At 48.0% G+C, this 13410-nt stretch overlaps 1 protein-coding gene across 11 annotated transcripts in view; it reads left to right on the top strand.

Moving 5' to 3' along the window:
• The window catches only part of SHANK3 (SH3 and multiple ankyrin repeat domains 3), a 455788-nt gene that overhangs the window by 345971 nt on the left and 96407 nt on the right, over positions 1-13410 (top strand). For all 11 annotated transcript variants that reach the window (XR_014223665.1, XR_014223666.1, XM_082238697.1 and 8 more), the window contains one exon: positions 5093-5168. Coding sequence is in view for 9 of the 11 variants with exons in the window: in XM_082238697.1 (XP_082094823.1) it covers positions 5093-5168 (76 nt within the window). In the remaining 2 variants the exon portion in view is untranslated. The remainder of the gene's footprint in view (positions 1-5092; positions 5169-13410) is intronic.

Raw genomic sequence — 13410 nt, 5'->3', positions numbered from 1 at the left:
CAGCGACCATTTACTCCTGCAGAGTAAATGAAGCCTCAGAGAAAGGTTGTTGCTGTCTTTAGCATATGCATGGAAAGATCCGCCCAGCACCCCCAAATTTAGTTTAGCCCCCAAATTAACTTTTATTATGCTTATGTCAAACACCACGCTTACGCCTTATCTCTTGTTTACGAAAGAAGGGAGGAAAAAGAAACATTTTTTTTAATTTGCTCATTCATTTAGATATACATACATTATATCTATTTATTATGTATACATATACACACACACATATACATACATATATGTTTTTAATATATCATTTTCAACAATTATTAAACATACTTTTATATCTTATACACTTTTTTTTACTTCCATCAATCACATCTGAAAATTTCCCAATCTTTTTCCCTTAATTTACATTTCTTACTTTCACTATTACATTTAAATATCATAACTAACTTCTCTCTTCTTTGCAATATTTCATATATTCCTCCTTACAAAACTTCTTGTAGTCCTACTAGTGTAATTTGTTGATTACAGTTGCTCTTCAAATAGTTCGTATATTTCTTCCAATCTTCTGTAAATCTCTGGTCCCGCAGGTTTTGAATCCTTCCTGTCATTTTGCCCAGTTCTGCGTAGTCCATTAATTTCGTCTGCCATTCTTCTTTCGTCGGAATTTCTTCTTGCTTCCATTTCTGGGCCAACAATACTCTTGCCGCTGTTGTTGCATATAAAAACAATTTAACATCCTGTCTGTTAATGTCCTCACTTATAATACCAAGTAAAAAATGCTTCTGGTTTTTTTAAAAAATGTATATTCGTTCATTTACAATACACTTCTACTTAAGTATACAACACCACCACACTTAAGTATCATTTAAGCACCTACTTCGGAGAAACATCAGCCGTGTCAAAGGTGCCGCTGACTTGCCCCGCTGCCGCATACCAGCTCAGTACAATACGTAACATAATATTTTGATTTAAGAGTTTATTTCACGTGCACGGCGCCGTTGTGAATGACAAGCGCCGTCGATGAGTCTGAAGTGCCGCCGTTTTGAATGACAAGCGCCGCTGCTGGCGTGGCGCGTCTTTGGTAAATGAGCGCACAAAGTCGAAAGTCCTTTAGTGAAACAGTAGGTATACATTTCGGTAATACCTAGGTATATATGTATTTTGTTTTTCTAGCGTGATCAAAATTTATTATTATTTCATAACAGGTAGATAGTTAAGAGCTTAGGCAGCTTCAGCGGTGGGTAGCGGACGCCCCCCAGAATTCAGCGCCCTGGTGCCCCGCACCCCTTGCACCCCGGGTAAAGATGGCCCTGGTTGCTGCCTTCAGCATCACCGCTGCTGCTAAGTTGTGCTGGAACAGGCACAATGGTCCTTCTTGGTCCAGGCTTGCCTTCCCCCACTCCGCAGCCTTTGGCTTGAAAAAGGGCACGTGCCAGGAAAACGAAAGAAAACGTGATTGTGCCGAAATAGCCAATCTTCCCCGTGCCGGATGCAGAAAGCAAAGCCGTCTAGCCAACCGGCACTCTCTGTCGTCAATTCCTTGGCTCTCAGGGTCAGCTTCCTCCAGGGTCGCAGCAGCGAAGTCAAGCAAGAGATTCGCCAAGCATGGAAGGAAGAGGATCCGTGTGGAAGGCTTGGCCCTGCCCGACCCGCCACTCCCCACCAGGAGGTCCTTCTCAGGACCAGGTAAACGGTCCGGGCCTTTTGAGGCACAAGGGAGCGGAGCGGCATGGCTGGGGTCAAGGGCCGCATGGACGTCCCTGGAGTGCTCCTCTCACAAAGCACAGAGGAGGGCACCATATCTGACACCCGTCCCCACAGCCTTCTGCACTCAGTAGCGTCTCTGGACTGCACGTTTGCAACCTCGGAAATTGGCCTTGCTGCTTCCACTAATTTCACCGTTTCCCCTGGGATCTGGTCCACCTGATCTCCACCTGCACAGCACCCCACACCCTCTCCCCGAAGCACTTGGGCACTTGGCGTACTTCAGATGGGGCGCTTGCTCCTGCATGCAACCTGAGCACTTTGAGGGAGGCCGGATTGCCTGTTGCACACCATGTATGAAAACACCACCGAGAGCGAGAAAGACTGCAGCAGCGTTGAGGGAAATACGGTGGGATCCTTGTGTGTGGGGCGGCTAAAAAAACCTCCCAGTGGCATAGAAAGGGGCCTGGCCCCTCGGCCAGCTAGAGTGATGCATGCAAGGAAAAGCCAAGTATCTGGGTGATTTGGCTAGGCACTAGTCCAGCAATTGCCGTTTCCTCTGTGATACAACAAGGGTTAAAATAATAATAATTTCTTATTTTTACCCCGCCCATCTGGCTGAGTTTCCCCAGCCACTCTGGGCGGCTTCCAGCAGAATATTAAAAACAATACAGCATCAGACATTAAAAACTTCCCTAAACAGGGCCACCTTCAGTTGTCTTTTAAAAGTAAAATAGTTGTTTATTGCCTTGACATCTGGTGGGAGGGTGTTCCACAGGGCAGGCACCACTACCGAGAAGGCCCTCTGCCTGGTTCCCTGTAACCTCACTTCTCACAGCAAGGGAACCACCAAAAGGCCCTTGGCGCTGGACCTCAGTGTCCGGGCAGAACTATGGGGGTGGAGATGCTCCTTCAGGTATACAGTAGTTCAGTAGGTAAGCCATGACTACATACCCCATGAGCAGAAATAGTTTGCAAACCCCCTCCAGGCCACAAAATATTTCTGCACACAAAGCTGTGGAATATGGGCCTCCTGCTACGTTTTTTGCTAGCATGGAGGGGAAAGGGGGAAAGCAGGTACAATTCAGCTACATATTACGTATACTTAACTTGGGCGATTTCAACCTTGCATGGTTGAAGGCCAGCCTGTTGAAATTGCAGAAATTAAAGGCATGCTCAGTGCAGAAAGCGCTTTTAAGCTTTCTGCCTTGCTTACTGGGCTTCGAAAGAGTAAGGATGGTCACAAGGGGGAAGTTTTTGAGTCTATGCGTTTTTTGCGTCTGCACAGAACTCATGGAACCAAGCCCCCCCATATGAGATGCAATTGTGGCAGGTTTCATCCTCTCTTGGCGCGGTGTGGAAGGAAGCTGTCGCTCCTTGAAGCTGGAGGCGGCGATGCCCCTCCCCTTCTGCCCCAATGTCTTTTGTGCCCACCAAGTGTGGCACAGCAGCCTGGGCAGCTTTGAGCAGCAACCTGGCACATTCCTGCCCTTCCTCTTGGCCACAGCTGCAGATGCCTTCTCAGAACCGGCTGCCGTCTAACCTCACCTGCGCTCCCAGGCCTGGCTGGCGCTGACCTCCATTTGGAACATCTGTTTGCTCAAAGGGGCGCTTATTATCGGAGATGAGAGACCTGAGGGTAAGCAGGTTAAACACTTCAGAAGCAGTAGCCCAGGTGCTTTCTCCAGAGTAGGGGAAGTGCCCCACCTGCTGGCGGCGAGGGAGAATGGCACTTCTCCGCTTGCAGTCTGGGGCCGGTCACTTTTGCCGGAGTTGCGTTTAGACTTTGCCAGGAAAGTTCTTGGCCTCAGAAACGCCACCCCAAAGGACTTTTGAGTCTGCTGCTCCACGATGCCCCCATTTCTCTGCGGCACAGAGGGCGAGGGCTGGAGCCATATTGTGCTTCGTCAACCGTTTCTCACAAGCTGAACTGCTCTCCTTCGAAAATGGCTCCTTCCCACGGAGCAAGCGGTCTGGATGCCATGCGCGAGTTCTGGGAGAAGGAAATGGGGACCAAGCAGGCTTCCGTGTTGTGGCTTCAGAAAGGGCCTCATCCTGCCTGCCTGGACTCTGCATCGGTCAACAGCATCCTTCTTCCAGGAGCAGAAGGGGCCACCTCGCATCAGCCAAGTGAGGGATGAGAAGCAGCTCCCAAAACGAGATCGCTGAAGTCGGTCATGAATCCTCTCTCCTCCTCCTCACTTCTCCCAAACATCTGCTCCTTCCTGCCTTTCCATGATGATCCGAGCCACCCCTTTGCTGGAAACACTGGACAGCTGGCCTGCCAGAGAGGAAACTTAAGAGGCTTTTCTCACCGGTCCTTGATCCATCTTAGCTTCAGGACGGTCAAGAGATGAAAAGGTAAAGCTTTTGGAGAGTGCCGAGGAGTCAGGGGGCTGTTGCTGAGGTCCTACTCCAGGTCAACTCTCCTGTTCCATGTCTGCAGGCTACACATCAAAGACATCAACTTCCAGAGACTTGGTTGCAGCCTTTCTCAAGCTCCAGCTCATGGCTTGAGGGTCTCCACTTCTTAGGGGTCCTGAACGTTCTCCCAGCATTCCTGGTCCAGGCCAGACTCGCTTCCTTCCTTGGAGGGCACACACCACGCCCACTGAGGTCAGCCACGCAGGCAGATCCCTCTGGCTTAGCCTGGTGGCAGAACTTGGTGTGGCTTTCCTCAGGGAATCAACCTTCCAGGCGGCCCACTGATACTAACCATTTACTTATTTCTTTGCAGGGTTTATAAACCCATCCTTCCGAATTACCGTGGCATTGTGCAGGGAGGCAGGAATAAAAAGCAAAATGCAATGCAAAACAATACATTAAGCCCACATGTAAAACCAACAGGTGGAACATCAAAGAGTTTTGAGATTAAAAGTAGAAATTGTTGGTGCAAACCTAATATTCAGTTTGCCAATGGCCCCTATCCCTCCCCACCTATTTTTCTTCTTGTTCCATAGCTACCCTGGCACCATTGTGGTAGCAGCAGCTATCATGCTGGTTTAAAGGCCAGTTATAGTCCATGTGGATCTCTCTGGATGTGATCTGTCACATTGGGGGCTGGGGGATTAAGTGCAGGGCAAGACTTGCTCACCACGTGCCCACTTCTCAATTTGGCCCGCTTTTGGCGAGATGGCAACATGCATCCGAGTAGTAGAAGCACAGGAGTTGGGCACCCAAGGAAGTGGCCCTGTCAGTCCTTCGCCACATCCCTGGGGTTTCATCCCCTCCAGACACATCTCCCCACCTGTCCCTAGAATCTCCAGGTGGCCCTTCATAAACACCAAGAGCTTGGGATGAGCACATCCCATGGGAGGTGAAGGTAGGGATGGGGTTGAAATTGGTGCTTCCCGACTTTCAACGTCTCTGAGAAACATTTGCTCTTTCCTTCCAGAAACTCGAGAAGACAGGACCAAGAGGCTCTTTCGACACTACACTGTGGGCTCGTACGACAACTTCACTTCTCACAGGTAAGGACCCTCCTGGCATATATTGGCTGCCCCACAGCTAGGATTTCCACGGCAGGGAAAGGGAGGTCTGTGGGGCAATCGTGGGCTGGCAGAGCAGGTTTACTCCCGCAATGGTGCCAGGTGTGTGTGTGTGTCTGTGTGGAGCCTCGTGTGAATCTTGTTTCTGAGTTGGCAATCTTGCATTCCACGTTGCGTGGACCTAGAAGGCGGGGAAAGCTTTGTGGTGTGCACAAGAGAAGTCGTGTTTCCGAGGTGGCAGAGCTAACGTGGAGCACAGGATCAAAGAATCGTAGCGTCAGACATCTAGATCTACCACCTGCATTGCAACCCAAGGTGCTCAAACCTTCTAGGACGTTCCATGGGTGTTAGCATGGTGCCAATTCTAGGCTGGTGACACATGGCGGGGCATTCTTTGTGGCAGCCCCATTCTATTGTGCTTCATCCCCGATTTCACTCTATTGTCTCCCTCTCTGGCTACTTTCAGCTACTTTTTTGTTACTTCCTTTTATATCTCACCTTCCTTCTGTTAAGGAAAAAAGTTCCTGGGTGAGAGACTACTCAACAACCCAGCTCATCGGGGTGCAAGTCCCCTGTGGGTCCATGTGGTCAGTAAAAGAAGAAAGCTCCAGCAAAGCAGCAGTCAGTAGACCATGATCCTTATTGTTGTGCAACAGGTCCCCACAGGAGTAAGAACCCCGAGTAAGGGGTGACCCCCCTCTTTTAAAACTTCCCACAATATCCCAGAATACACTTGGAGCAGCATCACTGAGACATCATCACTACATCACTAGCATGTCACAAAGGGGGAGGGGTCTACAAGGGTGGCACAAGTCCAACATTAGGTCTCTTTATCAGGCCCCTTTCCCAACACCTCTTAAGTCCCCATCACCGGAAGAACAATAAAACTCTTGACATCTCCTTGCCCTCAGGACTGGTCTGGAGATGGGCTTTCAGAACACCTGGCTTGCTCAACTACCTCTGCAGATGTGCATTGTTGCCCCGTTGGTCACTCGCTGGGTGGGGGGCCATGTTTGTGCTCTCACACTTGGGGGATTATGGCGGGATGCCTTGTTCCTGCTGCCTACATGGCTTCCTGCTTCCTGCGGACGGTCCTGGAATCAGCATGTTATTACATGAGTAGAATATGTCCTTTTATTTAAAATGCATCTCTGGGTTATTTGTGGGGCCTGCCTGGTGATTTTACAGGAGTAGAATGTGTGCCTTTATTTAAAACCAATCTCTGGGTTATTTGTGGGGCATAGGAATTCGTTCATCCCTCCCCCCAAAATATATATATATAGTCCAGCCCCCCATAAGGTCTGTGGGACAGTGGACTGCCCCCCGGCTGGAAAAGTTTGCTGACTCCTGGTTTAAATCCATTCGGATGTTATAGGGAAATCCTTGGGCTCACTTGGATGACCAAACAAAGACACCATCCAGGAACAGAGGAGCTAAACAGCAGCCAGTAGGCCTGGTCTTTATTCAAACAACTGTTGCAACAAGACTTCCACCCAGTGGCGTAGTGTGGGGGGTGCAGAGGGGGCCAGCCGCACCGGGCGCAACATCTGGGGGTTAGGGTTGGGGGCGCAAATCCACGGGTTAGGGGGCGCAAATTACTTGCCTTGCCCCGGGTGCTGACAACCCACGCTACGCCACTGCTTCCACCCACCACATGGGAGAAGCAGGAAGGAACCCAGAACAAAGGATGGCTCCCACTTTTATCAGTTTTACAAAAATACTCACAACACCCCTAAAATTACATCACGGATACATCACAAATGGGGAGGGTCTGGTGACAGAAACCTGAGTATCAGGTTGGTCTCCAACCTTCCCTTGACCTCCACCTCACACCCATTAAGTAAGAGGAAAGAAATATTTACAAGTTCCTGGTTTCCCAAGCCAAGTTAATCACACCTCTTTGTCCCACACCAAGAACCTAATCCTTTCCTGGGTGGTTTTCCCTTGTCCATGGAATGACTGCCTGTCTGTCACCCATTTGGCTGCCCACACTCCAGATTCCCCACTTCATAAGCCATTCCTTTCCTGAACAGAACAAAGTTGTTGTTGTTCTTTAATCGTGTCCGACTCTTCGTGACCCCCTGGACCAGAGCACACCATGCACTTCTGTCTTCCACTGCCTCCCACAGTTTGGTCAAAGTCATGTTCATAGTTTCAAGAACACTGTCCAACCATCTCGTCCTCTGTCGTCCCCTTCTCCTTGTGCCCTCCATCTTTCCCAACATCAGGGTCTTTTCCAGGGAGTCTTCTCTTCTCATGAGGTGGCCAAAGTCTTGGAGCCTCAGCTTCAGGATCTGTCCTTCCAGTGAGCACTCAGGGCTGATTTCCTTAAGAATGGATAGGTTTGATCTTCTTGCAGTCCATAGGACTCTGTAGAGTCTCCTCCAGCACCAGAATTCAAAAGCATCCATTCTTCGGCGCTCAGCCTTCTTTATGGGCCAGCTCTCACTTCCATACATCACTACTGGGAAAACCATAGCTTGAACTATATGGACCTTTGTTGGCAAGGTGATGCCTGTGCTTTTGAAGATGCTGTCTAGGTTTGTCATTGCTTTTCTCCCAAGAAGCAGGCGTCTTTTTAATTTCGTGACTGCTGTCACCATCTTCAGTGATCATGGAACCCAAGAAAGTAAAATCTCTCTCTCCCTTGGTAATGTGCAGCAGAGGCAGTGAGAACAGAATAGTACAGAGGCTCTCACCTTTTCAGGAAGTGGGAAGATGAGCAACATTAGGTCATGGTTTGGGGCAAGCTTCCAGGTGCTTGAAGAAAATGATTGCTTCACATTTCAAGAAGGGCGTTGCACAAGAAGGATTGGGGTCTGGACTAGATGGCCATTGGGGTCCCCGCCAGCTATGATTTTTGAGTGACTGTGCTGGAGAAGAGCCGCTCAGCTCCTGTTCTCTCTTCTCTCAGATATTCCACCCAGTGCTCATCAGCTGATAGGCAGGGGTTAAATCCTGCTCTGCTTCACTGTACACCCCTCTTCCCCTCCTGGGAACAGCTGAGCATAAGGCTCTTTGAAAGCCCTTTTGCAAACAGTCCTACTGCACTGCACTTTCAACCTCTGGTTTTCAGGCTCTCAAAGAGCAGGGTGGGGACCTTTTTTTGCAACAGGACTTTGAAACAGCCTTTCGTGATGCTTTGAAGCTGCTTCCGTTGAGGTGTTAAAAGAGGATTGGACAAATACATGGAGGAGAAGCCTATTGATGGCTACTATGTTTCACCTCCACAGCTGGAGGCGGCAAAGCTCCCAAATACCAGTTGCTGGGAGAGTTGCTCTTGTGTTCAAATCCTGATTGTGGGTTTCTCATTTGGGCATCTCGTTGGTCCCTGTGAAAACAGGGTCCTGGAGAAGATGCGCCATTGCCCTGATCCATGCCATTTTTTTTCTTCTGGAAGTCTTTCTGCATGAGGGCCACCCTAAGGTTTGGGGAAAACATCGAGACCGAAGAACCCAGGAGTCCACAAAGGAGGGAAGCCCTCCGTTCCTTTGCTGCAGCTGATAAGTCTCAGTCTGGCTGACGGACGGGCGGAAGCGATCTGAGATCAGGCCTGGAAATGAAGGCGCTGGGAATAAGCAGATAATTTAGGGATTGTTTTGACTCAATCAGGAGGCTTAGCTCTCCAGGAGGAGAGATTAAATGAGTGACTGTTCACGGGGCCATCTGGATGGAGCTGGGCTGGGGAGAGGTGGAGGAAGGAGAGAGCAACAGCCTCCGGGTCCTCACCACCAGTCGGCAGACAGTAGGCTTACTCTCGTGTCACTGGGATAGTGGCAGGCCGTGGATGGCTGGTTTCTTGCATTCTGGTGTGTCAGGTTTACTCTTGAGAATTTTCAACCGGACAGCTGCTCCCTGACATCTTTCCCATGTCTGAACCCCCCTGAGAATACTTGCTGTCTCCAACCGTTACCTGGGAGTTTTGGAGCGTCTTCTGTGCCATCTTTACTTGGCGGGTGCTGGGTTGTGTGGCAGGGCTGGTGCTTGGTAGGGTGTTTTGGTGGATGCCAAGTGTAACCTGCACTTCTGGGCCTATGGCAACAGGTCTCCTGGGTGCCCCAGGTGGTTGGCGTGTGTTTCTGACCATACATGTGTCACAGAAATAAATATAGCGAGTAACCAGGTAAGGGTCATCTCTCTGTTGCAGTGTTTTTAGGCCACCCATATTTGTCTGTGTAGATGTTCTCTGTTTTCCTGGTGCCTGTGTGGCTTCTTTGAGTCTAATAATAATAATAATAATAATAATAATAATAATAATAATAATAACAATAACAATAATAATAAATTATTTATTTATACATACATGCATATGTACATACCCCTCCCATCTGGCTGGTTTTCCCCAGCCACACTGGGCAGCTTACAGCATATATAAAACATAATATGGTGTTATCAACCAGGGAGGAAAACAACAACAACAACAACAACAACAACAACAACAACAACAACAACAACAATTTATTTATACCCCACCCATCTAGCTGGGTTTCCCCAGCCACTTTGGGCGGCTTTCAGCAGAAAATTAAAATACAATGATTCATCAAATATTAACAGCTTCCCTAAAGAGAGCTGCCTTCAGGTGTCTTCTAAAAGTCAGGTAATTGTTTATTTCCTTGACATTGATGGGAGGGCGTTCCACAGGGCAGGTGCCACCACCAATAAGGCCCTACATCTGGTTCCCTGTAACCTCACTTCTCACATTTAGGGAACCATCAGAAGGCCCTCGGAGCTGGACCTCAGCATCCAAGCAGAACGATGGGGATGGAGACGCTCCTTGAGGTATACTGGGCTGAGGCCATTTAGGGCTTTAAATGTCAGCACCAACACTTTGAATTGTGCTCGGAAACGTACTGGGAGCCAATGAAGGTCTTTCAGGACTGGTGTTATATGGTCTCGGCGGCCGCTCCCAGTCACCAGTCTAGCTGCCGCATTCTGGATTAGTTGCAGTTTCTGGGTCACCTTCAAAGGTAGTCCCACGTAGAGCTCATTGCAGTAGTCCAAGCGGGAGATAACCAGAGCATGCACCACTCTGGCGAGGCAGTCCGCGGGCAGATAGGGTCTCAGCCTACGTACCAGATGGAGCTGGTACACAGCTGCCCTGGACACAGATTTGACCTGCGCCTCCATGGACAGATATGAGTCCAGAATGACTCCCAGGCTGCGCACCTGGTCCATCAGGGGCACAGTTGCCCCACTCAGAACCAGGGAGTCCTCCACTCCTGCCTGCCCCCTGTCCCCCAAAACAGTACTTTTGTCTTGTCAGGATTCAACCTCAATCTGTTAGCCGCCATCCACCCTCCAACCGCCTCCAGACACTCACGCAGGACCTTCACCGCCTTCACTGGTTCCGATTTGAAAGAGAGGTGGAGCTGGGTATCAGAAGAAACGGCATAATGTACCAGCAGCAGTGCAGCCAAATGCAGCCAAATGCCTTCCTCTGCCCCACCTGCAGCAAAACCTGTCTCTCCCCTGTTGGTATCTGCAGCCACAGCAGGCGGTGCAAGCTCCCAACCCTTTGACTTCACCCCAAGGTGCTCTCCTCCATCGTCTCCCGAGACAGACAGATGTTGGCCGTTTGCTCAGAGCTGCCTTTGCCAACCAGTGGTAATTTTAGCCCCCGAACATCTCGAGGGTGTCAGGTTGGAAAAGTCTTGTTCAGAACTTGTGATTCCTGCATTGCAGGGGGTTGAGCTGGATGACCTTTGGGGTTCCTTCCAACCCTACAATTCTGTGATTCTCTGAATCTGTGAAGCAGTACCAGGTCTGCAAGTTCTGGTCTGCTCTTGACTTTGGCCTTTGCTCTCTATTCTTCCCCCTCATCAGGGTGGATTTGATTTAAATGAAATTAATTTAAATCACTAGTCAATAAGACTTGATTTGAATCTTTTTTTATTTTTTTACGGAAAGTCTCATTCTTGCTGGTATCACCTTAACATTTACAACCAGATGAAGGTTTCGTTTTTGGCATAATCAATTTTCAGAGTAGTTTTTACCGTTATATCAAAAATTACTGATTTGGTTATACTATTAGAAATACATAGGCACATAATTATGAAATCGTTGGGAGGTTTAATAAGTTAACTGTTTATATTTGGGCAACTTTTCTGCTGTGCTTTATTGGCAGGAGAAAAATAAACATTTCCTTAATAACAATTTAAACAATTTATTTAACTGAAACAATAACATAATAGCATATGTATCCATGTTTGTTAACTGATGTGGTTAAACAATTAAAAAATAAAACTTAGACTGAGTTTTAGCCCACATGAAAACTTAAAACAAATCCTTATTTCCTGATGAATAGCCTTTGGACTTTAATGTAACTTCAATAGAAAACTATTTAGAAAGATTTTTCCTCCGAGAGCATTTTACTTTAAAAATCTGATTTAATTTTTTAAAAAATCTGATTTAAATCAAAGAAATCTGATTTAAATCAAAGAAATCCGATTTAAATCAAAGAAATCCAATTTAAATAATTAAAAAAATCTGATTTTTATTTTTAAAAATCATTGATTTTTATCCACCCTGCCCTTCCTCCCAAGAGGAAGAGCTATAGCTCAGCGGTCGGGCATCCGTTCAGTCCCCAAAAGCATCTCTAGTCAGGGCTGGGAGAGACTTCTTGAGTCTGAAGCCCTGGAGAGCCATTGCTGTCCGTCTGTGCAGATAGCAAAGTCTTAGATGAAGGCGCTTGCTACATTCCTCCGTTTGAGAGCAGCGCCTCTTCCTTCCTCCACAGGCTCCTCCTTTGTCAATTTCCTCTTCTCCCTCTGCTTCTCTGATCCTTGAAGTGCTCTGGCGTGGTTTCCACGGCAACCGATATGTCAGCGTAGACTAGCATTTCCCCCCCCCCCAAAAAAAAAGTCAAGTCAACTGAGGCTGGAGTTGAAGGCAGCTGTGGGGTGATCTGCCTGTTCTAGCAAGAGCGGAAGGGCAGGATCCAAGCATCAAACCCTCCATCCCACCTGGGACCTCCCAGATCTTCTGGACCACAGCTCCCATCATTAGCCTCGGCCAGCGGTGAGCATTTGTGGTCCAGAACATCTGGAAGACATCTGGTTGGGGAAGGTTGGGCTTGGTTATGGGGAAATTTCATTTGGTTCGGGATCATTAGAGGGTCACTGCCCTTGACCCCTGCACTCTCTTTTTCTTTTTCCAGCAGGGATGGGTATAGAATCACAGAGTTGTAAAGTTGTCAGGGACCCCCAGAGGTCATCCAGCCCAACCCCCTGCAATGCAAGCTTCACAGCTTAATGTGGATCATCTCTCTGTAGTGATGTAGGGATACAGGAAAAGGTGAACAGGTTCTTTTTTATTGTTAACTGACTTGGGAATTAATAATAATAATAATAATAATAATAATAATAATAATAATAATAATAATAATTTGTACCCCACCTATATGGCTGGGTTTCCACAGCCACTCTGGGCAGCTTCCAACAGGAGGTTAAAAATACATTAAAACATCAGTCATTAAAAGCTTCCCTGCCTTCAGATGTCTTCTAAAAGTCAGGTAGTTGTTTATTTCCTTGATATCTGATGGGAGGGCGTTCCACAGGGCGGGTGCCACTACCGAGAAGGCCCTCTGCCTGGTTCCCTGTAACCTCACTTCTCACAGGGAGGGAACCGCCAGAAGGCTCTCGGAGCTGGACCTCTGCATATGGGCTGAATGATGGGGGTGGAGACACTCCTTCAGGTATACAGGGCCGAGGCCGTTTAGGGCTTTCAAGGTCAGCACCGACACTTTGAATTGTGCTTGGAATCGTATTGGGAGTCAATGTGCCTTCTGAATAGTATTGCTGTTGTTATTGCTATTCAGCAAAACTGAAACCATGCAGAATAGGCGCTCGTAGCAAAGACCCATTTACCCAGCTGTGAAAAGGGAACAAAAATAATTTCAGTTGCTTCCGGAAAGTGCAGACAGGAGGCACATGCTTTCTCTTGAATGGACTGTGTACCGTTCTGGTTGCCTCTGCCCAAAAAGGATATTGCAAAGTTGGAAAAGGGCAAGCAAAATTATCAAGGGGGTAGAGGGAAAGGTTGCAGCATTAGGGAAAAGGTGAGTAAGGGGCAACATGATAGAAATTTATAAAAGTATACATGGCATGCAGAAAAAGGAGAGAGAGACCCACCTTCTCTTTCTCATAATATTGGAACCCAATAGTCTTCTTCTTTGGCGTTCACTTGTAGCCAAGTATCTTCCATGAACACAGTCTTAACAGTGAGT

The sequence above is a fragment of the Podarcis vaucheri genome (genome assembly GCF_965113315.1).
Source record: "Podarcis vaucheri genome assembly, chromosome: 10".
Taxonomy (NCBI): Eukaryota; Metazoa; Chordata; class Lepidosauria; order Squamata; family Lacertidae; genus Podarcis; species Podarcis vaucheri.
This window is presented reverse-complemented; position numbering and strand designations above follow the sequence as displayed.